Source organism: Neoarius graeffei, chromosome 20 (assembly GCF_027579695.1).
Source record: "Neoarius graeffei isolate fNeoGra1 chromosome 20, fNeoGra1.pri, whole genome shotgun sequence".
Lineage (NCBI taxonomy): Eukaryota > Metazoa > Chordata > Actinopteri > Siluriformes > Ariidae > Neoarius > Neoarius graeffei.
The window spans coordinates 63082124-63104247 of NC_083588.1; the positions used below are offsets into that span (position 1 = coordinate 63082124).

General features: G+C 40.6%; 2 protein-coding genes across 2 annotated transcripts in view; both read right to left on the reverse strand.

Moving 5' to 3' along the window:
- LOC132868909 (large ribosomal subunit protein uL3) overlaps window positions 1-22124 on the reverse strand; it is a 477874-nt gene that overhangs the window by 230245 nt on the left and 225505 nt on the right. The gene's annotated exons all lie outside the window — the stretch shown is intronic.
- Window positions 12581-13152, reverse strand: hspb9 (heat shock protein, alpha-crystallin-related, 9). Its single transcript, XM_060902688.1, has one exon. The coding sequence runs from the start codon at window positions 13148-13150 to the stop codon at window positions 12581-12583; it is 570 nt and encodes a 189-aa protein (XP_060758671.1). The 5' UTR covers window positions 13151-13152.

The window sequence follows — 22124 nt, forward strand, 5'->3', positions numbered from 1 at the left end:
AAGTATTTTGATGTTGGGCAATATTATTTTTAATTATTTTGTACGCAACAGTATAACTGCTTTTGCGAATAGGTTATTGGCCGCACAGAAAGAACGTCAATTTCATCCAATCACAACAGAAGAAGTTGGACCTCTTTCATGTTCATCAAGCTGGTATGGTTCCTGAGAACACCATCACTGCGGTGGTTAAACACAAAGATTAATTAAGGTAAGTGAGAATGTCCAAAGTGTGAAAAAAGTGTGAATGTTAGTGTTTAATGTATTGGGAATTTCGCAGGTGATTAGGTAACGTTTGTGTAGCTGAAGTTAAGGAGCTAACGTTAGCAATATTAGCTTGACAGTATGTTATCAGCATTTAGCTGTGCAGTTATGTACTCGCGTATGGGTCCCAAAAAAGACGGTTCGAGCAGGAAAATAGAAAGGTCGCACATGTGCGAGTACCGAATTCAGCCCATTCATTCTCATTTTTCTCCAGGAATGAATTCGTGCAAAGAGGATCTAAGTACAGTAACTTTTTCGCGCATAAACAAACTTCCCTTTGGCACACCTCTAACACAGCCTGATAGATTTGACTTGAGTCAGGTCGGTGTCCTGAGCAGCCGCCTGAACTAGGCTACGTCCCTCGAGGGAAAAAAAAAAACACGCAGCCCCACATGCAGACAGTAGCCTCGTCAAAAAATATCACCCCATCGTGTTGAGGCTGAATGTCTTTGTCTAAATTGTTGTATGCACCATGTAGTTTGCCATCTCATGTCGTCATATCTCCATCTTTGCATCCTCTGCGTTGTGTTGCTGGGCAAAGATGTGCTCCGATCAAATTGCCATGCGATCTAAACTGTAGGCTACTGTAGCCGTCAACCTAAGTAAAAAGTTAACAAAATGGCGAAGTTATGGGGACATAAAACTAACTTGTGAACTTAAAATAATGCCATGCCGTGAGAATTTGTGTTTGTTTAATCTTGATAGGCTACATCAATCACTCATCAGTGTCTATGTTGTGAAAATACTTCCCCCAACTGAGCATCCTTTCCTGTCCTCCTACTTCGTGCTTATTGTCGGCTTGGGTAAAGTCAGTTTTATATTGGACATTTATTTAAGTAAATATTCAAAATAGAAACGTGATAGACCTACATCTGAAAAAATGTGACACATGAGGATTGTGGCACATGAGGATATTTGTCTGTTTCAAAGTTGGTTTGACAAAAAACAAGTGTTATTTTTTCTGACAGATCTCGCTTGTATGTTGAATGTTAAATGAATGTCCAATATAAAATGTCTTCATCCAACATTGAATGTAGGCCTATGGGATGGTCCCAAGGCATTTTGGGAGATGTAGTTTTCTTATAGAAAGAGAAATGTTTGAGTGTTCAAAGTATGGAACACAAAATCAATATGTACTTGTACTAATGTACTATGTATCTATGTATTTTATTGAACACTGGTAGTGATTAAAAAGATTCTTGGTGATGCTAAGTGTCTCTCCGATATGCTGTAAGCGCCATCTCTTGATCTCGCTAGGGCTGTGGACCTAATACATGCACTGCAGGACACCCTACAGGACTGCAGAGCTGGATCTTGTTTTGATGAGCTTTGGCATCAAACCATGGACACAGCAAAGCATTGTAATATAGCAGTTGAAGCTGTTGAAAAAAGATCAAAAAGTGGGAGCTCCAGGCTTAGTAGGTATCTTGTAGTGTCCACGGTAGGTCATCGTAGGCCCAAGGATGGGGACAAAGATAAGTTCAGGACGGCTGTATTTTACCCAGTCCTTGACAATATGAATGCAGAACTTACGAGGCGATTCAGTAAAAACAACTGTGATATCATGAAGGGTATACAAGCTCTTAACCCTAAAGGTAAAAGCTTTCTAGAGGAAGCAACAGTTTTACGTTTTGGCTGTCTGTATGACTGTGATGTTGATGACCTAAAACATGAGCTGTATCAGGCAAAGAAGGTTGTTCAAAGAAAAGCACAGTGTGGGACTGAAATGACCAATATTTTGGATTTTACAACTTTCCTTGAACCATACAAAGAGGTGTTTCATCAGCTTTTTCACTTGTGCCGAATAGCTCTGGCCTTGCCAGTGAGCAGTGCTAGTTGTGAGCGCAGCTTCTCAGCACTAAAGCTTATTAAAAATCATGTGCGAACAACAATGACTGATGACAGGCTTAGTAACCTTGGAGTGCTCAGTATTGAGAGGAGAAGGGCAAGGTTGTTGAACCTAGATGACTTTGTTGGACGCTTTGCTCACAGTCACGGAAACAGGCGTATACAGCTAAAATAAGTCCACATTGGTGTACTACAAAATGTAGAAATGAAGCATTCATTGTCTAGGAAATTGTCTGTGATTGTTTACTCTTATATTTTGGATTAATAAGAAGGCTAGGCCTATGTTTCTTTTTGCTGCTGTAGGCCTAGATGGTTGAGCTACTTTTGCTATTTTATATATTATTGGCTAGTTTAATCTGTTCATTGCTCTGGGCCAATAGTATTTACTCTATTTTTTTTGTAAAATTGTGCTTAAATATGTTAATAAACTCAGTAATAATTATCTCACTAATTAATCATCAATAAAGTCATATTACTTATAATGCAGTCTACTGGTTATTATTGTCATCACTTAAAATCAGAGGCTGTCATAGGACACTTTAAACCATTTTATGTCAATACAATAGGGGTGTAAAGGTACAAGTACATTTACCGAACCGCTCGAAATCGAACGTTAGGTTCAATACAGTGCTGTATCGAACGGGAGTCTACAGTCAGTTTACATAGGCCATGATTGCATGCTGCCACTACATGTGCAGTGGCTCTTTAATATTCAAGAGGGTACTCATTCATGATTGGGGTGGTTAGGGAAGGATTTTAAATATTCATGAGGAAACTTGTCCGTGATTTGTGCTACTGTGATCATGTGTGACAGAGTTTTGGTTTAATAAACAACGTGCTGAGCAAGCAAATGGTTTAACATGTTATTCCTATACTGTACCGAAACGAATCGTGACCCCAAAACCGAGGTAATCGTGATTTTTGTGTATCGTTACACCCCTACAATACAATATGCCACCCCTCTACAGATTGTGACCCTATATGGCCCCCCCAAGAAAAAAATCCTAGACACACCCCTGCCCATGGCTGATGTGGGCCTTTCTGTGCGGAGTTTGCATGTTCTCCCCATGTCCGCGTGGGTTTCCTCCGGGTGCTCCGGTTTCCTCCACAGTCCAAAGACATGCAGGTTAGGTTAACTGGTGACTCTAAATTGACCGTAGGTGTGAATGTGAGTGTGAATGGTTGTCTGTGTCTATGTGTCAGCCCTGTGATGACCTGGCGACTTGTCCAGGGTGTACCCCGCCTTTCACCCGTAGTCAGCTGGGATAGGCTCCAGCTCGCCTGCGACCCTGTAGAAGGATAAAGCACCTAGAGATAAAGAGATGAGATAGCTATTTAGGCGGCACGGTAGTAGTAGTAATAGTTTTATCTCGGTCCATTTACACAAGGAACAAACATATACATGTAGAGTCAGGGCAGCTAAATCAGAAAGGCACCGAAAAGGCGAAGGCTGAAGCCGAAGCTTATTTTGCCTACCCTTTTTAAAGAAAAGGAAAAAAAATAATAATTTCAATATAGTTTCAAATTATGATTTACAAAGTAAAAGCAATAGATCTTGGGAAAATATGTCAACTAAGTGTAAATGTAAATTACCATATCTACCAAAAAGCCTTATCAAAATTGAAATATATGAAGCTTAAGATAGGTAGGCCTTATACACGGACAAATGCATCATGCTAATTTTTTTTGGTATTTGTTTAATACTTTAGTTTTGAACATCTTTTTGAATTTAGTAAGAGATGTACACATTTTTAATTCTTTATCAAGGTTATTCCATAGATTTACCCCTTTTGCCGATATACATTTACCTTTTATGTTGATCCTGACTTTAGATTTCTTAAATATTCCTGACCCCCTGAGATTGTACTGTGTCTCTCTGGGTGCGAACAGCTCCTGCAAGCAGGGTGGAAGTATGTCGTTGTGAGCCTTATACATTAGTACGGCCGTATTTAGATCAACTAGATCTTCAAATTTTAGGATATGTTTACTGATGAAGAGAGGATTTGTAGGTGCAAGATAATAGGTTTGAATGACTATTCTTATGGCTTTCTTTTGTAACATGTGCAGTGGTGCTTGAAAGTTTGTGAACCCTTTAGAATTTTCTATATTTCTGTATAAATATGACCCAAAACATCATCAGATTTTCACACAAGTCCTAAAAGTAGATAAAGAGAACCCAGTTAAACAAATGAGACAAAAATATTATACTTGGTCATTTATTTATTGAGGAAAATGATCCAATATTACATATCTGTGAGTGGCAAAAGTATGTGAACCTCTAGGATTAGCAGTTAATTTTAAGGTGAAATTAGAGTCAGGTGTTTTCAATCAATGGGATGATAATCAGGTGTGAGTGGGCACCCTGTTTTATTTAAAGAACAGGTATTTATCAAAGTCTGATCTTCACAACACATGTTTGTGGAAGTGTATCATAGCATGAACAAAGGAGATTTCTGAGGACCTCAGAAAAAGCGTTGTTGATGCTCATCAGGCTGGAAAAGGTTACAAAACCATCTCTAAAGAGTTTGGACTCCACCAATCCACAGTCAGACAGATTGTGTACAAATGGAGGAGATTAAAGACCACTGTTACCCTCCCCAGGAGTGGTCAACCAACAAAGATCACTCCAAGAGCAAGGTGTGTAATAGTCGGCGAGGTCACAAAGGACCCCAGGGTAACTTCTAAGCAACTGAAGGCCTCTCTCAGATTGGCTAATGTTAATGTTCATGAATCCATCATCAGAAGAACACTGAACAACAATGGTGTGCATGGCAGGGTTGCAAGGAGAAAGCCACTGCTCTCCAAAAGAACATTGCTGCTCGTCTGCAGTTTGCTAAAGATCACGTGGACAAGCCAGAAGGCTATTGGAAAAATGTTTTGTGGATGGATGAGATCAAAATAGAAATTTTTGGTTTAAATGAGAAGCATTATATTTGGAGAAAGGAAAACACTGCATTCCAGCATAAGAACCTTATCCCATCTGTGAAACATGGTGGTGGTAGTATCATGGTTTGGGCCTGTTTTGCTGCATCTGGGCCAGGACGGCTTGCCATCATTGGTGGAACAATGAATTCTGAATTATACCAGCGAATTCTAAAGGAAAATGTCAGGACATCTGTCCATGAACTGAATCTCAAGAGAAGGTGGGTCATGCAGCAAGACAACGACCCTAAGCACACAAGTCGTTCTACCAAAGAATGGTTAAAGAAGAATAAAGTTAATGTTTTGGAATGGCCAAGTCAAAGTCCTGACCTTAATCCAATTGAAATGTTGTGGAAGGACCTGAAGCGAACAGTTCATGTGAGGAAACCCACTAACATCCCAGAGTTGAAGCTGTTCTGTACGGAGGAATGGGCTAAAATTCCTCCAAGCCGGTGTGCAGGACTGATCGACAGTTACCGGGAATGTTGAGTTGCAGTTATTGCTGCACAAGAGGGTCACACCAGACACTGAAAGCAAAGGTTCACATACTTTTGCCACTCACAGATATGTAATATTGGATCATTTTCCTCAATAAATAAATGACCAAGTATAATATTTTTGTCTCATTTGTTTAACTGGGTTCTCTTTATCTACTTTTAGGACTTGTGTGAAAATCTGATGATGTTTTAGATCATATTTATGCAGAAATATAGAAAATTCTAAAGGGTTCACAAACTTTCAAGCACCACTGTAGATAGGTTGTGTAATTGTTTTATATGTGTTCCCCCATACTTCAGCACAATACATTACATACGGGAGTATGAGAGAGCAGTCGAGTAAGTAGAGTGAGTTACTGTTTACTATATGTTTCATTTTGTATAATATTGCAATTGTTTTAGAGATTTTTCTCTTTACATTATCAATGTGTGGTTTCCAACTAAGTTTATTGTCTATGATTATACCTAAGAATGTATGTTTGTATACTTGAGCAATTTCTACGTAATTGATTGTTAATTTAACCGGTTTATTAATTTTTCTATTAGTGAAAATAATGTATTTCGTTTTACTGAGGTTCAGTGAGAGTTTGTTGATGTCAAACCACTTCTTTAGAGTGTCAAGTTCCTTCTCTACTGTATGCAGGAGCTGGTTGAGATCTTTACCTGAGCTGTGGAGACTCATGTCATCAGCAAATAGGACACACTTGAGCGATTGTAAGGCTTCACCTATATCATTTATATACATAATAAATAATTTTGGGCCCAGCACAGAACCCTGGGGGACACCATGTGTGATTTTCTGTGTGTCAGAATCAAGGTTGTTAATGTGAACATACTGCTGTCTATCTTCTAAGTAGCTATTGATCCAGGCATGTGCAACTCCTCTAATTCCATACCTCTCCAATTTGTTTAATAATATTTTGTGGTCTATTGTGTCGAATGCCTTCTTTAGATCTATAAACACTCCCACAGAATATTCCTTTTTGTCAATGGCAGATAAAATCGCTTCCACGAGTTCTGTCACTGCGTTCGCAGTGGACATTTTGGATCCAAAACCAAACTGGTGGTTGCTAAGCAATTGATGTTTGTCGATAAAATTGTCAAGCCTTGCAACAAATAATCATTCTAAAATTTTGGAAAATTGTGAGAGCAGAAAGATAGGTCTATAGTTAGTGAATTGGTGCCTATCGCTGCTTTTGTAGATGGGGATGACTTTAGCTGTTTTCATTTTGTCGGGGAAGATGAATGTTTGGAACAATTGGTTTCAGATATGTGTGAAGGGTGCTACTACGGTTTCCATTATGCTTTTCAATGTTATCAATGCTATCAGTGTTAAAGTCCCCACAAGTTACATGGACTTTATTATGTTGATTACCAAAAATACTGTCTAAGTTGCAGTTAAAGATGTCAAGGCTGGACCCAGGTGTTCTGTAGACACAGCTTACGATCATATTTTTAGATTTCTCTGTGACAACTTCAATTGTGAGACGTTCCAATACATCATCTACGTTTTTGGTCATAGATTTCACAACACTACACCTTAGAGATGTGTCCACATACAAGGCGACCTCTCCACCTATTTTGTTGGTTCTGTTGGATGTGAACAGTTCATATCCACCCATCTCAACATTGTTTTCTTTATCATTAGTTAACCAGGTCTCTGAGACTGCGATGATGCTGAATTTACTGAACCCGGGCAGGTATTCCTTAATTTTACAAACATTTTTACTGAGGCTCCTACTATTGAAATGTATGATTAGAGAATGTTCCTTCCATTGTTAAATTTTTATATTTATCATCCGTATAGTCCTCACCAGGCCTGGAATTTTGTCATTTTAGGGGCGGGGCCACTTGGCCTTTTGTGCTGTCAATTTTTTGAGGGCATGAAGGCCAAAAGCCAGGGCACCAAGGCCATAAAATAAAACAATGATTTTAAGTTCACGTCTATAATGAATTTAATTTAAGGACTAATGACTCTTCTGAGGAAGATTGGAGTCTCAGTCGAAACTATCAAGCAGGTAAAGAAACATCTCCTACACTATTATGTCTGAAGATAAGAAAATATTGAACACATCTAAACTTATCGATCCATCACTCACTTCAAAAATTGTAAAACTTATTAAACCTATATCCTCCCATAATTTTTGTTCAATTGACACCGAATGTGCAAGAGCATCTTCAGACTGTACTACTACGCAGATTTTTGATTCATCAAAATTGAGCCTGGAGTCCATCAAAATGTTTGACTGTAAATGGAACATATACTAGAATGTATATGAAAATGATTAAAAGTAAATGTTAATGTTGTAATGACGCCAAAAACAATGAGATAAAATCTCTTGCGATGGTGATCTCGTCAAGATGGCAGCAGTTACACTTCGGTTAAACAGCAAAAAGAAACATACAATATTAGTAACAAAACAATGCTAACTGCATAGATTAAAAAAGTGGCCATGAACAGACAACAGCACATCATATTACGGCAGGAACAAGCAGTAGGAACGTCCATGACCTTACGCTTAAAGCTCAATAAAGGAAAAACTTGACAGCAAGCTAATTAGCATTTGTTAGCGGCTACAGTCGGTACTCGGCACATTAAAAGTGGGTCAACGTTGTAACGACATAACGTTACTGTACAAGCAATGCTTATTTAACGGTAACAAACTTAAGCCCTATATGTTGAAATTCCTATCTTATTCGTTCGTTAATTTATCATACAGTCTTACCTCAGTCAACTTCTTCCCTCCTTCTGTGAAAATTCAACATCTCAGACGTGGACACAAGTGGGCAGGGGATGCGTTTGATTAAGTCTCCTGGTTGGCTGGTGATAGACTGGTGTCATTATAGCACGTCGGAGCGGTTCATGCCAGGCTCGAGTCTGATCCACCACTGATGAGTTGCCCAATAAGAATCCAGAATGTCATCAAAAGACATATTTTTTTCTCAGTAGACGCAGGTGATGTTAAAGCCTATTGGCAGTCACGAGGCAGAATACAAAACCGCAGGGCATCAAGGCCACTGTGGCCTTACGGGGCACAAGGCCAAATTGAGAGGGCACGAGGGCCATGGCCCTCGTGAAATTCCTGCCCTGGTCCTCACTTTTGTTGGTTATATTATTGTAGTAATTGTTTTCTGGATCAATGTCACTGCCAATCTCATATGGTTTGTACTCTTTGTGTTGAAAGTTATTACAATTAAAATGTTCATATTTACTATATAAAGTAATATCTCCATTAACATACTAATTTCCAGGTTCAATAAGCTTGTCGTCGTCAGCATCTATAAATGGGAACGAAGGATCCTCTTTATTATCCATATAGATTTTTATAAAGATTCCAGACAACTAAGTAGGAAATCTCTTTACCCTTGTGGACCATGTCATACACACATTTGAGCATAAATCGTCCATTTCAGTCCATGCCAGGGCTTCATAAGTATTTGTGGACACAGTGTGCAGAGTGACTGTGTGCATACATGCACAGAACTACACACACAAACACAACACACACACACAGCAACACTAAGACCCACACCTGTACACCTGCAAGCACATTTCCACCTCTCATCTCTTGAAAGTCCAACATGAGGTTCCATACATATAGATCTATAGTTCATTACATTGATCCAGTCCTTAATGACTTTGGTTTGTCCAAAAAAACAGTTTGAATGCAGAAAAATAAAGAATGCATAGCATGTGCATCATGCTATCAGCAAGTGTGACTTGTTCACTATGGCCTTGCACACACACGGTGGTGTAGTGGTTAGCACTGTCGCCTCCCAGCAAGAAAGTTCTGGGTTCAAGCCCAGTGGCTGATGGGGGCCTTTCTGTGTGGAGTTTGCATGTTCTCCCCGTGTCCGCGTGGGTTTCCTCCGGGTGCTCCGGTTTCCCCCACAGTCCAAAGACATGCAGGTTAGGTTAACTGGTGACTCTAAATTGACCGTAGGTGTGAATGTTTGTGTGTCTCTATGTGTCAGCCCTGTGATGACCTGGTGACTTGTCCAGGGTGTACCCCACCTCTCGCCCATGGTCAGCTGTGATCGGATCCAGCTCACCTGTGACCCTGCACAGGATAAGCGGTTATGGATAATGGATGGAATATAGATATTTAGTCCATGCCTAAACGTGGACTGCATGATGAGTTTATGAGCAAAATATTTACAAGGACACAAAACAAAATCCCCCTGAATAGAATAATAATATTACAGCACCACGAATGAACCATTGAATTGTGCCGTGTCATGTTTTTCACTTCAATAAATCACTGCATTGTCTTGTGACATTACTGTGAGACCAATAATAAGAGAAGCATTACAGTTACGATACAGGTTTATTCCTTTCTTTGTCGCTGGATGCCATGCGCCAGAAACAACACCATGACGTTTATTATCTTGTGACTCTGCTGGGTGCCTGGGGGACAGCAGTGAACCAGCGCTTTCACTTTACAGCACTACTGTAGAGTTACTATCCAATATAAGAAGAAGAAACCTTTATTTGTCTGCGTGGGTTTACTCCGGGTCCTCCGTTTTCCCCCACACTCCAAAGACATGCAGTTAGGTTAACGTGGGGCGGCCTTGGGCTGAAGTGCCCTTGAGCAAGGTACCGAACCCCGACTGCTCCCCGGGCGCTCTGGTGTGGCTGCCCACTGCTCTGGGTGTGTGTGCGTGTGTTCACTGCTTCAGATGGGTTAAATGAAGAGGATGAATTTCACTGTGCTTGAAGTGTGCATCACACTTAAGATATTGTGAAAGTGCATGGGAAATGCAGCCATTCCTCCTAAATCACAGAATATAAAAGAATCACGCACTAAGAGATTTTCAACTACATTTCTCAGAATGCACTGCAGCCAGGAAGGAAAAGAGGGTGACCAAAAACAACCTGGAGGCATACAGTGGAGAAAGAGAGAGGAGAAGTGGGATGTGCTCATGGGACGAGGCGTGAGTGACTGCTGCGAACAGGAAGAAGTGGAGGAACTCTGTGGAGGCCTTATGTGCCACCCTGTGTACTGAGAAGATAGGTAACAGGTAACTGCAGCCAGGAAGCCTGGAAGTGTGAGAGTATTTTTTTTCTTTACAAGACTCTATAATCTCAGAATTTCTGAGGGTTTTTTTAGCTCATCAGGCTGTAGGCCAGGCCGTATGAGCTTATGTGATCATGCATCATCTGTCCACAATTTACAAATATCGCTCCTCCTCCTACAGGATCAATCAGATTTCGATCAAACTCACATACAATGTTCCCCAGGTCGGTGTGCATAAAATTTGTCAAGACAGTGGCACCACCTGTCATATTTACAATTTTATGGGCGTTTGAAATTTTTGGGTGACTTGTCATATTAAACGCTACTCTTCGTAAACTGCTTGGATGTTTTCACTAAAACTCACCCAGAAGACTCTAAAGACATATTCCAACAAGAATTGTTCACCAGGTGGTGCCACCTACCATGGATGAGGCTACACAGGGGTCACGTGCAATTTCACAAAAAGCGCTACTCCTCCTACAGGAGTGATCGGATTTCAAACTCACACAATAACAGTGGCTGGTATGAGCTCCAGCCTCATTGAGGATATTTTTATTGTTTTGCTTTGTGGTGACAATAATCAAGATTTAGGATTTAACTCTGTAACTCATAACTTGTTCTCACTCATCACACACTGTGTTCCTATAACAGCATCATGTGCAGGTCGTTATTCTTAACGGTGTGGACAGTAATTAGGAATAAATAAACAAACTTGCAATAATATCTGCAGTGAGACAACAAAGGGTTCATTCATTCATTAATATAGTCAAGTCCCAATGACTTTGTGCATGTTTTACAATTAAAACTGTCTCAAAGCAAATTCACAAGATTTTATAAATGAAATATAACAGAAACAGTACAAGAAAATAACAAATGTGTAAAGGAAGGAGGAAAAATAAAGGAATATACACAGCGTGAAGGGGCGGCACGGTGGTGTAGTGGTTAGCGCTGTCGCCTCACAGCAAGAAGGTCCTGGGTTCGAGCCCCATGGCCGGCGAGGGCCTTTCTGTGCAGAGTTTGCATGTTCTCCCCGTGTCCGCGTGGGTTTCCTCCGGGTGCTCCGGTTTCCCCCACAGTCCAAAGACATGCAGGTTAGGTTAACTGGTGACTCTAAATTGAGCGTAGGTGTGAGTGTGAATGGTTGTCTGTGTCTATGTGTCAGCCCTGTGATGACCTGGCGACTTGTCCAGGGTGTACCCCGCCTTTTGCCCGTAGTCAGCTGGGATAGGCTCCAGCTTGCCTGCGACCCTGTAGAACAGGATAAAGCGGCTACAGATAATGAGATGAGATGAGACACAGCGTGAAAAAATATTTGGAAAAAGTTGATAAAAAGAGTTAGTATAAATACAGAGGTGGTTATAGGAAATCGTGCATGCTGATTGGTCAGTAGATTCGGACTATTTCTTGATAATCACCTTGAGTGACTTGGCAAACTGGTGGCCGATTGCTTCGTCACCGGAAGTGAGGAAGAATTCGAAACAATGAAAGAAAATGGAGTTCGTAAAGATGTGATGAAGTTTGGTCTAAAACTGTTCAAAGGGAAGGTGGGGTTGTGATTTATTTTATCTGTTTCAGAACAAAGTATTTTATGTGACTCGGCATTGATCAGTGACACAAGTCTGCGCCGCAAAGTTATTACATTTACATGAAGCTTTTGAAGCTTGGAATAAATATTTTTTTAAATAATTGCCTGTGTATTTATACTAAAGCAGTTATCCGCCTCAACTTCGTCTTGGTTATTATTCATCGATATTCACTTCAGCTTCTGCGAATAATTATTAAATATAAAGAAATGAATGAGTTGATGTTGAGTTGGTTATGAGCTCCATCCTGATATGTCTTTAGTCCTGAATGATTAGAGTCTGAGCTCAGATTCATTTGCTGAATTAGTTTTATTTTGCATGCCATGAGAGGATGGGATAAAATACAAAATACACTTATTAATTTACAAAAACAGATAATTGGGAAAACAGCATAATATCAAGCAGCAGGACATAAGGTTTCAGCATGTGTGTGTGTGTGTGTGTCAAGTCCCTAGTCATTTTTCTGCTCTGTTTCACTTGTGTCGTCTTTATTCAGGGGGAAATCCAGCGACGTTCTGAATCGCACCGGGACAGCATGCTGCTCTGAATCGGCCTCTTTGACCTGAGACTCGATCTTGAGGATGCCGTCATCCCCCAGCGTGCAGGTGAGTGTGGACGGATCGATGTGCTCTGGGAGCTCCACGCTCCGGGAGAATCCTGCAGGAGCAGAAGAGTCGGTCTCCGCCTTTGGCTTTGTCACCTTGACCTCCAGCGCTCGGCCGCACACAGTGACAGTGATGTCTTCTGGAGAGAAGCCGCGAGTGTCGAGAGAGAAAATGCTGGGGCCTGTGAGTCTGCCAGCGGACGTTGAGGAAGATGATGGTGAGGAGAAGATTTCATCCAGGCTCTGAAAGAGATTGTTTATGAGTCTGTCTCCAATGTCTGCCCTGAAGCTCTCCATCATCTGCTCTCTGCGCTGCAGGAATCTCTCGGTCACGCTGCAGCGTCTCGGCCACAGCAGATACATGTCCTCGAAGAAAGGATCGTCTCCAAACAGGCTCTCCATGATGGACTGGGTCATCTTCCTGCTTATTTCTTCTGTAGCTCGGATGCTTGTGCGCTCTTGGCTGAGTGCTTTAGCCTCAGAAACCTTCGCTGTGCTTTATATATTCCTCCAGCTGGAGCTCAGAACCTCCTCCTGCTTCTCTCTTTACACCACTGAGCTCATCATGACAACATCGTCATGTTCAAGGTCACTGATCTAAAAGAAGACGTGTTTAAATTTGACCAGTCGTCTCGGTGGGTCTTCTTTCTCCTGTGCTGATCTTACTGGCCCGGAGAATGCTGGTGGCCTTTAACCTCTCAGTCATGCTACAAGAGTGAGCTCAACGTGCTAATTTTAAACCCTGTGTACTGAGAACTATCTCGCTTTCTCTGCACCCTGTGCTGACTCGCTTCAGCAGGGCATGAGGTCATTTCCCAAAATGCGTCATATACAGTACATCTTGAGAAGTTTTAATTACATATTAATAATTAGTTTCAATTACAGAGGCAGCTTTGGACACAGATTTTGAGAAGACTGATGATCAGTAAAGTTTATTAAAACCTTTTTCTTCATCAAAGTGTCTTTAATCAGATGGAGTGTGAATATTCTGATGTGTATAAGCTGCTCAGTCAGGGTTCATTTAGGCTAAAAAATAGGTTTAACATTTATTAAAAATGTAAAAAAAAAAATACAAACTAAAAACATGAATAAAAATCAGTCATCTGTAAAATAGTGTAAAAGAAATAAACAGCTGTGTCATGTATTTTTCAGTTAAATGTAAATTCTGTGAAAGAACTCGAAAAAACAAACAAAACAAAACAGTGCTGATGTTTACAGGAACCCGTTTACAGTAAAAAATGTCCATAGAATTAACAGTGAATTTATGTAAAATCATGACATAAAAACTGTAAATACAAAAACAATGAAGCAGTGTGTAATTTACATCAATATACTGTAAAACTCCTAACCAAATACCACTGTTAATTTAACAGTAAGAATATGTTGAATTGATCATATTTTTTTGTAGAATTTACAATTGTTATAGTTTAAACACAGACAAACTGTAATACTAAAACAGAATGTGATAGTTAAAATTACATCATTGCCCTGTTAAAAAAATTTAAAAAATGTCAGTAGGCGGTGGCACGGTGGTGTAGTGGTTAGCGCTGTCGCCTCACAGCAAGAAGGTCCTGGGTTCGAGCCCCGTGGCCGGCGAGGGCCTTTCTGTGCGGAGTTTGCATGTTCTCCCCGTGTCTGCGTGGGTTTCCTCCGGGTGCTCCGGTTTCCCCCACAGTCCAAAGACATGCAGGTTAGGTTAACTGGTGACTCTAAATTGAGCGTAGGTGTGAATGTGAGTGTGAATGGTTGTCTGTGTCTATGTGTCAGCCCTGTGATGACCTGGCGACTTGTCCAGGGTGAACCCCGCCTTTCGCCCGTAGTCAGCTGGGATAGGATCCAGCTCGCCTGCGACCCTGTAGAAGGATAAAGCGGCTACAGATAATGAGATGAGATGAGATGAGATGTCAGTAGGCTCTCCGGCACATTTCGTAAAACTCTAAATCAAATAAAATATCTGTCCAGTAGATCATTGCTTGTAACCATCATTTTACATTGAATCCCGGTGAACTGTTCATGCAATCATTGTTTATTGTACAATGAATATCCTTAAAATTTACATTTAGTTATCATTAATTGTACATGGAATCCCAGTGAAATGTACAAGTTATTCTGTAATGTTGTTTACATTTCACTGTATTTTTAACAGGATTATTCTGGCAACCACAGCTGCCAGTGTTTTTCCGTAAAAACAACAGATTTTTTTTTACAGTGGGTGGATGAGAACGAGGCAAACGGCAGCCATTTTAATCATTTCAAGATTCATTTAAATATGTTTTAGAGGAACATGCAGGATTTATTTTATGTACAGTGAGATAAAGTAAACAACAACAAAAAGAAAAAAAGGAGAAAAAAAGCACATCGACTTGCTTGTAGCTTTTCTCCTTTCTTTCTTTCTTTCTTTATTTATTTCTTTATTTATTTATTTATTTATCCCCTTTTCTTTCTTTCTTTCTTTCTTTCTTTCTTTCTTTCTTTCTTTCTTATTTATTTATTTACTTATTTACTTATTCAGTTTCTTTCTTTCTTTTTTTCTTTCTTTCTTTCATTCCCCCTTTGTTTGTTTCTTTCTTTCTTTCATTCTTATTTATTTATTTATTTATTTATTCTGTTTCCCTTTCTTTCTTCCTTTCTTTTGTTCTTTCTTATTCATTCATTCCCCACTGTGTTTTTGTTTTTGTTTTTGTTCTTTCTCATTCATTCATTCAGTTTCCCTTTCTTTCTTTCTTTCTTTCTTTCTTTCTTTCTTTCTTTCTTTCTTTCTTTCTTTCTTTCTTATTTCTTTGTTTGTTTGTTCAGTTTTCTTTCTTTCTTTCTTTCTTTCTTTCTTTCTTTCTTTCTTTCTTTTGTTCATTCATTCATTCACTCACTCACTCATTCATTCATTCATTCCCCCTTTGTTTGTTTGTTTGTTTCTTATTTATTTATTTATTTTGTTTCCCTCTTTCTTTCTTCCTTTTGTTCTTTCTTATTCATTCATTCCCCCCTTTGTTTGTTTTTGTTTGTTTCTTTTGTTCTTTCTCATTCATTCATTCATTCATTCAGTTCCCCCATTTCTTTCTTTCTTTCTTTCTTTCTTTCTTTCTTTCTTTCTTTCTTTCTTTCTTTTGTTTGTTCATTCATTCATTCATTCATTCATTCCCCCTTTGTTTGTTTGTTTCTTATTTATTTATTTATTTTGTTTCCCTCTTTCTTTCTTCCTTTTGTTCTTTCTTATTCATTCATTCCCCCCTTTGTTTGTTTTTGTTTGTTTCCTTTGTTCTTTCTCATTCATTCATTCAGTTCCCCCATTTCTTTCTTTCTTTCTTTCTTTCTTTCTTTCTTTCTTTCTTTCTTTCTTTCTTTCTCTGTCTTTGTTTCCCTTCTTTCTTTCCTTCCTTTCCCTCATTCATAGGTGTTTCTGTATTGTGACTTTTCTCTTCAGTGTAGAACAAAACTGGAAACATCAAAACTATGAAATCACATCTGGAACGTGTTTGGAATGATGTGGTGAACAAAAAAATGTTAAAAAAGACAAAAGATGTTTGATGTTTGAGATTCTTCAGCATATCCAGTGTTTCCCTCGATGACACTTTGCACCCTGTTGGCATTGCAGTCTCTTCACCAGCTTCATGATGGAGTCACCTGGAAGGAGCTTCAGTTAACAGCTGTGACTCGTCAAAAGGTGATTCGTGGACGAGTTTCTCACCTTCTGAATGTGTTTGAGATCAAACAGTAAATCATCTCATCTCATTATCTGTAGCTGCTTTATCCTGTTCTACAGGGTCGCAGGCAAGCTGGAGCCTATCCCAGCTGACTACGGGCGAAAGGCGGGGTACACCCTGGACAAGTCGCCAGGTCATCACAGGGCTGACACATAGACACAGACAACCATTCACACTCACATTCACACCTACGCTCAATTTAGAGTCACCAGTTAACCTAACCTGCATGTCTTTGGACTGTGGGGGAAACCGGAGCACCCGGAGGAAACCCACGCGGACACGGGGAGAACATGCAAACTCCACACAGAAAGGCCCTCGCCGGCCACGGGGCTCGAACCCGGACCTTCTTGCTGTGAGGCGACAGCGCTAACCACTACACCACCGTGCCACCCACAGTAAATCATAAATAATAAAAATACTACAAGTAAATAACTCTATAATACAGCTGTTGTAATCCATACAATATTATATCAAGAACCAAACAACAATGACATCCATCAATACTTTAAGACATGAAGTGACTTTTGATGAATAAAAATAAAGGAAAAGCATTGAATTAGAAGGCGTGTCCAAACTTTTGATTGCTACTGAGTAAAACTGAATATATTTCTTTAAAATGTAAAATGTTAATATATTAATAATATAAACAAATAATGATCAAAAATATAACCAATAAGCTCCAGAGAAAAAGTCACATTTATTTTTGTTTGTTTGTTTGTTTGTTTGTTTGATTGATTGATTGATTGTTTATCTATGTATCTATTTGTTTATTTATTCCTCTTTTTGTATTCATTTATTTATTTTATTCATAATAAAAAAATTATTTGTCATAAAATATATAATTTTAATAATTATTTGTAGAGAACCAAGTATTGTTTTGATAAAAGCCTATAATTAAACCATCTGCAATGACAAATGATTTAAAACAATTCTGTGCAAATTATACCATAAAATCATAAATCATGTATAAAAAGATCTAATCGATTTTCTAAAGATTATAATTTACCCCAAGCAATTAATCAGAGGTTGGGATTTCCACAGACATTTTTTCACCTTCATTATTAATTTACTCTTTATTTTTTATTTTGCTTTTTTCTTTAAGTATTTATAGATGAGGATGGATTCATGATAAAGAACATTAATACGATGAGCAAATATCATTCAGGAACAAACTAAAATCTGGATAAATGATTCATAAACTCATAAATAATACAATAAATATATTTTTGATGAAGCAAATATCAGAATTTTGCCAAAGTAACCATTCTTATGTGTTTATTTTATCATTCAAACATTCATACACGACTCTCACACTCCTTATACACTTTATGACATCAACTACATTTCAGAACAGTGCTAGGAATAAATTCATGTGGGGGAGGGTGGGATGGGGGAATGACGGGGGTCCCACTGAGGATTTACCCGGTGAGTGAACGGTGCAGGAACGCAGCTAAGACAGAAACACAAACAGATCCAGTTTCGGATATTTATAACATGACAGTTTATGACACACTTCCGCTAAATGCTTTAATCAGCTCTGAAATCACTGGATAATTATAGCTGTGTGTCGATTAAAAGACTAAACAGATTATCACTGCTGTGTTCTGAGCATTAGAGCTGCACTTACACTGTAATTTATGACATTTATGTCACAGTTTAGTGGCCTCAGAAAAAATATTTTGGCAATGTACATCTGCCCTGACATCCTGTACATCTGCCCCGACATCTCCACCTGTGTCTGCCCTGACATCTCCATGTACATCTGCTCCAATATCTCCACGTACATCTGTCTTGACATCTCCCCCTGCATCTGCCCCGACATCTGAACCTGTGTCTGCCCCAACATCGCCACCTGCATCTGCGCCAACATCTCCACCTGCGTCTGCCCCGACATCTCCATGTACATCTGCCCCGACATCACATCGATCTGCCTTGACATCACATAGATCTGTCCCGACATCTCCACCTGTGTCTTCCCCAACATCTCCACCTGCGTCTTCCCCAACATCTCCACATACATCTGCCCCAAAATCTCAACTTGCATCTGCCCCAATATCTCAACTTGCATCTGCCCCAATATCTCCATGTACATCTACCTCAACATCTGCACCTGCAGCTGCCCCGACATCTCCATGTACATCTGCCCCAACATCACATCAATCTGCCTTGACATCACATAGATCTGTCCCGACATCTCCACCTGCGTCTTCCCCAACATCTCCACCTGCGTCTTCCCCAACATCTCCACATACATCTGCCCCAAAATCTCAACTTGCATCTGCCCCAATATCTCAACTTGCATCTGCCCCAATATCTCCATGTACATCTACCTCAACATCTGCACCTGCAGCTGCCCCGACATCTCCATGTACATCTGCCCCAACATCACATCAATCTGCCTTGACATCACATAGATCTGTCCCGACATCTCCACCTGCGTCTTCCCCAACATCTCCACCTGCGTCTTCCCTAACATCTCCACCTGCGTCTGCTCCAACATCTCCACATACATCTGCCCCAAAATCTTAACCTGCATCTGCCCCAGCATCTCCACCTGCATCTGCCCCAACATCTCCATGTACATCTGCTCTGACATCACATAGATCTGCCCCGACATCTCCACCTGTGTCTTCCCCAACATCTCCACCTGCGTCTGCCCCAACATCTCCACCTGCGTCTGCCCCAACATCTCCACATACATCTGCCCCAACATCTCAACCTGTATCTGCCCTGATATCTCCATGTGCATCTGCCCCAACATCACATAGATCTGCCCCGACAGCTCCACCTGCATCTGCCCTGACATCTTAACCTGCGTTTTCCCCAACATCGCTACCTGCATCTGCCCTGACATCTTAACCTGCATTTTCCCTGACATCTCCACCTCCATCTGCCCCAACAGCTCCACCTGCGTCTACCCTGATATCGCCACTTACATCTGCCCTTGCTGTTTACCCTGTGCACTGTTTAACATTCAGACTTTCCTTATATGGGCAAAGCTCCCTGTTGTCATTTTTGCCCAAGGCAGCTAATTAGTGTCACCTGTTACTTATTTCCCCTCATTAGCCATTTATTTCTACCCCAGTGGCTTCTCTCAGTCCCTAGTGTTCCTCTTTCTCCCTGAATTTCTTTCTTTCTTTCATTTTTTTCTTATTTACTTTATTGATTGATTGATTGATTGATTGATTGATTGATTGATTGATTGATTGATTGATTGATTTGTTTTCTTCCCTTCCTTTATTTTCCCCCTTTATTTCCTTGGCTTTCTTTCTTCTCACTCTTCCCTGTTTTTTAAATGTTTATGATGTTATTCATGCCCTTTACTGTCATTTCTGTTGACGTGATTCGAAGCGTCTCTGTGATATCAGCTCTCAGAGGTTGGACTTCTATAAAGATGTAAAATGAGAAACCTAGAAGTGAGACAGCGGAGTGAATATGAGTGAGTGACTCATCAAACCCTGACGTGTTGAGTCCCAGAAGAACGTGAGCTGTTTTTGATTGTGACGTGAAGAACCTGATGTACTGAGTGTGACTGCAGTGTGAGTGGAGGAGAAAGAAACATCAGAAAGTCAACAACTGAAGAAAAGAAGACGACGACAGAAGAAAAACAGGAGTGGATGAATATGTAGTAAAGCATAAAAAAGTAAATGACTAAATTAAAGGAAAGGGGGAAAAGAAAGGATGATTGGTTAAAAGAGAAGAGGGAAGATAAACAATAAACAGATAGAAGTAAACAATAAAAAAGATTCGATGAATAGGGAGTGAAACAAAGAAAAAGAGAATGAAAATATTATGTCATTATCTATCTATCTATCTATCTATCTATCTATCTATCTATCTATCTATCTATCTATCTGAAGTGGGAAGAAAACCAGAGTAAAAGAAAAGGAAAGAAATAGACAAAAGTAAAAGAATGAGAAATAAAGCCTGGATGAATAAGTAGGAAAGCAAATGACAAAAGAAAAAAATTAAAGAAAGGCAGGAAAATAAAAGGAAAAAGAAAATCGATGTATCTATCCATCACCATGGACTGCAGTTCAACTGTTCACTGACAGGTGGCGCTGTTGGATTTACAAAACCCTGAATGCACCCACTGGATAGAGTTTCCTTTTTCAGGTCTTTGCAAATTTATTTTGAAATCTGGTTTTGACCCAGTATGTAGATGAAACAGAAACACACACCACACACACACACACACACACACACACACACTTGCGTTTTCTAGCAGTGCCATGTAGAAACTTTGCTTTTAGTGTTTCCCGATGGACAGATGGAGAGATGCACTAGTCTGACAACCCTGTTGAAAAGCTTGGACCTCTTTTCCAGGTTCTTCATGATGATGGACAGATAGAGAGACAGTGAGAGAGAGAGATGGAGAGATGGAAAGAGGAGGATGTGGAGTAGTTGTGAATGCTGCACTATATACTGCATGTGAGGAACGAGAGGGACTAATATCAGGAGGAGAAAGGACTTCAGCGAGCAGAAACCTGTCATGGCTGCTGTAGATCATGTAGAACACAGAGAGAGAGAGAGAGAGAGGGGCCTCGAGGGCATGCATGCAGAAAGTGGCTGGTGGATGGAGGCTGAATTTACAGATCCAGTGAAAGAATATGGGAAGCACACTGTCTAAAAAAGACACAGTATCTCATCTCATTATCTGTAGCCGCTTTACCCTTCTACAGGGTCGCAGGCAAGCTGGAGCCTATCCCAGCTGACTACGGGCGAAAGGCGGGGTACACCCTGGACAAGTCGCCAGGTCATCACAGGGCTGACACATAGACACAGACAACCATTCACACTCACATTCACACCTACGGTCAATTTAGAGTCACCAGTTAACCTAACCTGCATGTCTTTGGACTGTGGGGGAAACCGGAGCACCCGGAGGAAACCCACGCGGACACGGGGAGAACATGCAAACTCCACACAGAAAGGCCCTCGCCGGCCACGGGGCTCGAACCCGGACCTTCTTGCTGTGAGGCGACAGCGCTAACCACTACACCACCGTGCCGCCCAAGACACAGTATATTTATTCATATACATCTGTGTTGTAGTCAAGAGCACCTAAACCAAGACCAGGTCAAGATCAAGAGTTTGAGATGTTTAGACTGAGTCAAGACCAAGACTTTGAGGGGTTGAGACCAAGTCAAGGCCAAGACCAAGGCATGGAGAGACCGAGTCAAGGCCAAGACTTTGAGGGTTTGAGACTGAGTCAAGACCAAGACTTTCAGAGGTTGAAACCGAGTCAAGACCAAGGCAGGGAGAGACCGGGTCAAAACCAAGACTTTGAGAGGTTGAGATCGAGTCAAGACCAAGACTTGCAGAGGTTGAAACCGAGTCAAGACCAAGACCAAGGCAGGGGAAGACCGAGTCAAGACCAAGGTAGGAAGAGACCAAGTCAAGACCAAGACAGGGAGAGTCTGAGTCAAGACTAAGGCAGGGAGAGACCGAGTCAAGACCCAGTCCAAGGCAGGGAGAGACCGAGTCAAGACTCAGTCCAGGGCAGGGAGAGACAGAGTCAAGACCCAGTCCAAGGCAGGGAGAGACAGAGTCAAGACCCAGTCCAAGGCAGGGAGAGACAGAGTCAAGACTCAGTCCAAGGCAGGGAGAGACCGAGTCAAGCCCAAGGCAGGGAGAGATCAAATGTAGACCAGGGCTGCATTTGAATACGCAAACTTGCATACTATTAG

Coding starts and splice junctions, on each gene's coding strand:
- hspb9 (XM_060902688.1), bottom strand. CDS start 13,150: ATGACCCAGTCCATCATGGAGAGCCTGTTTGGAGACGATCCTTTCTTC.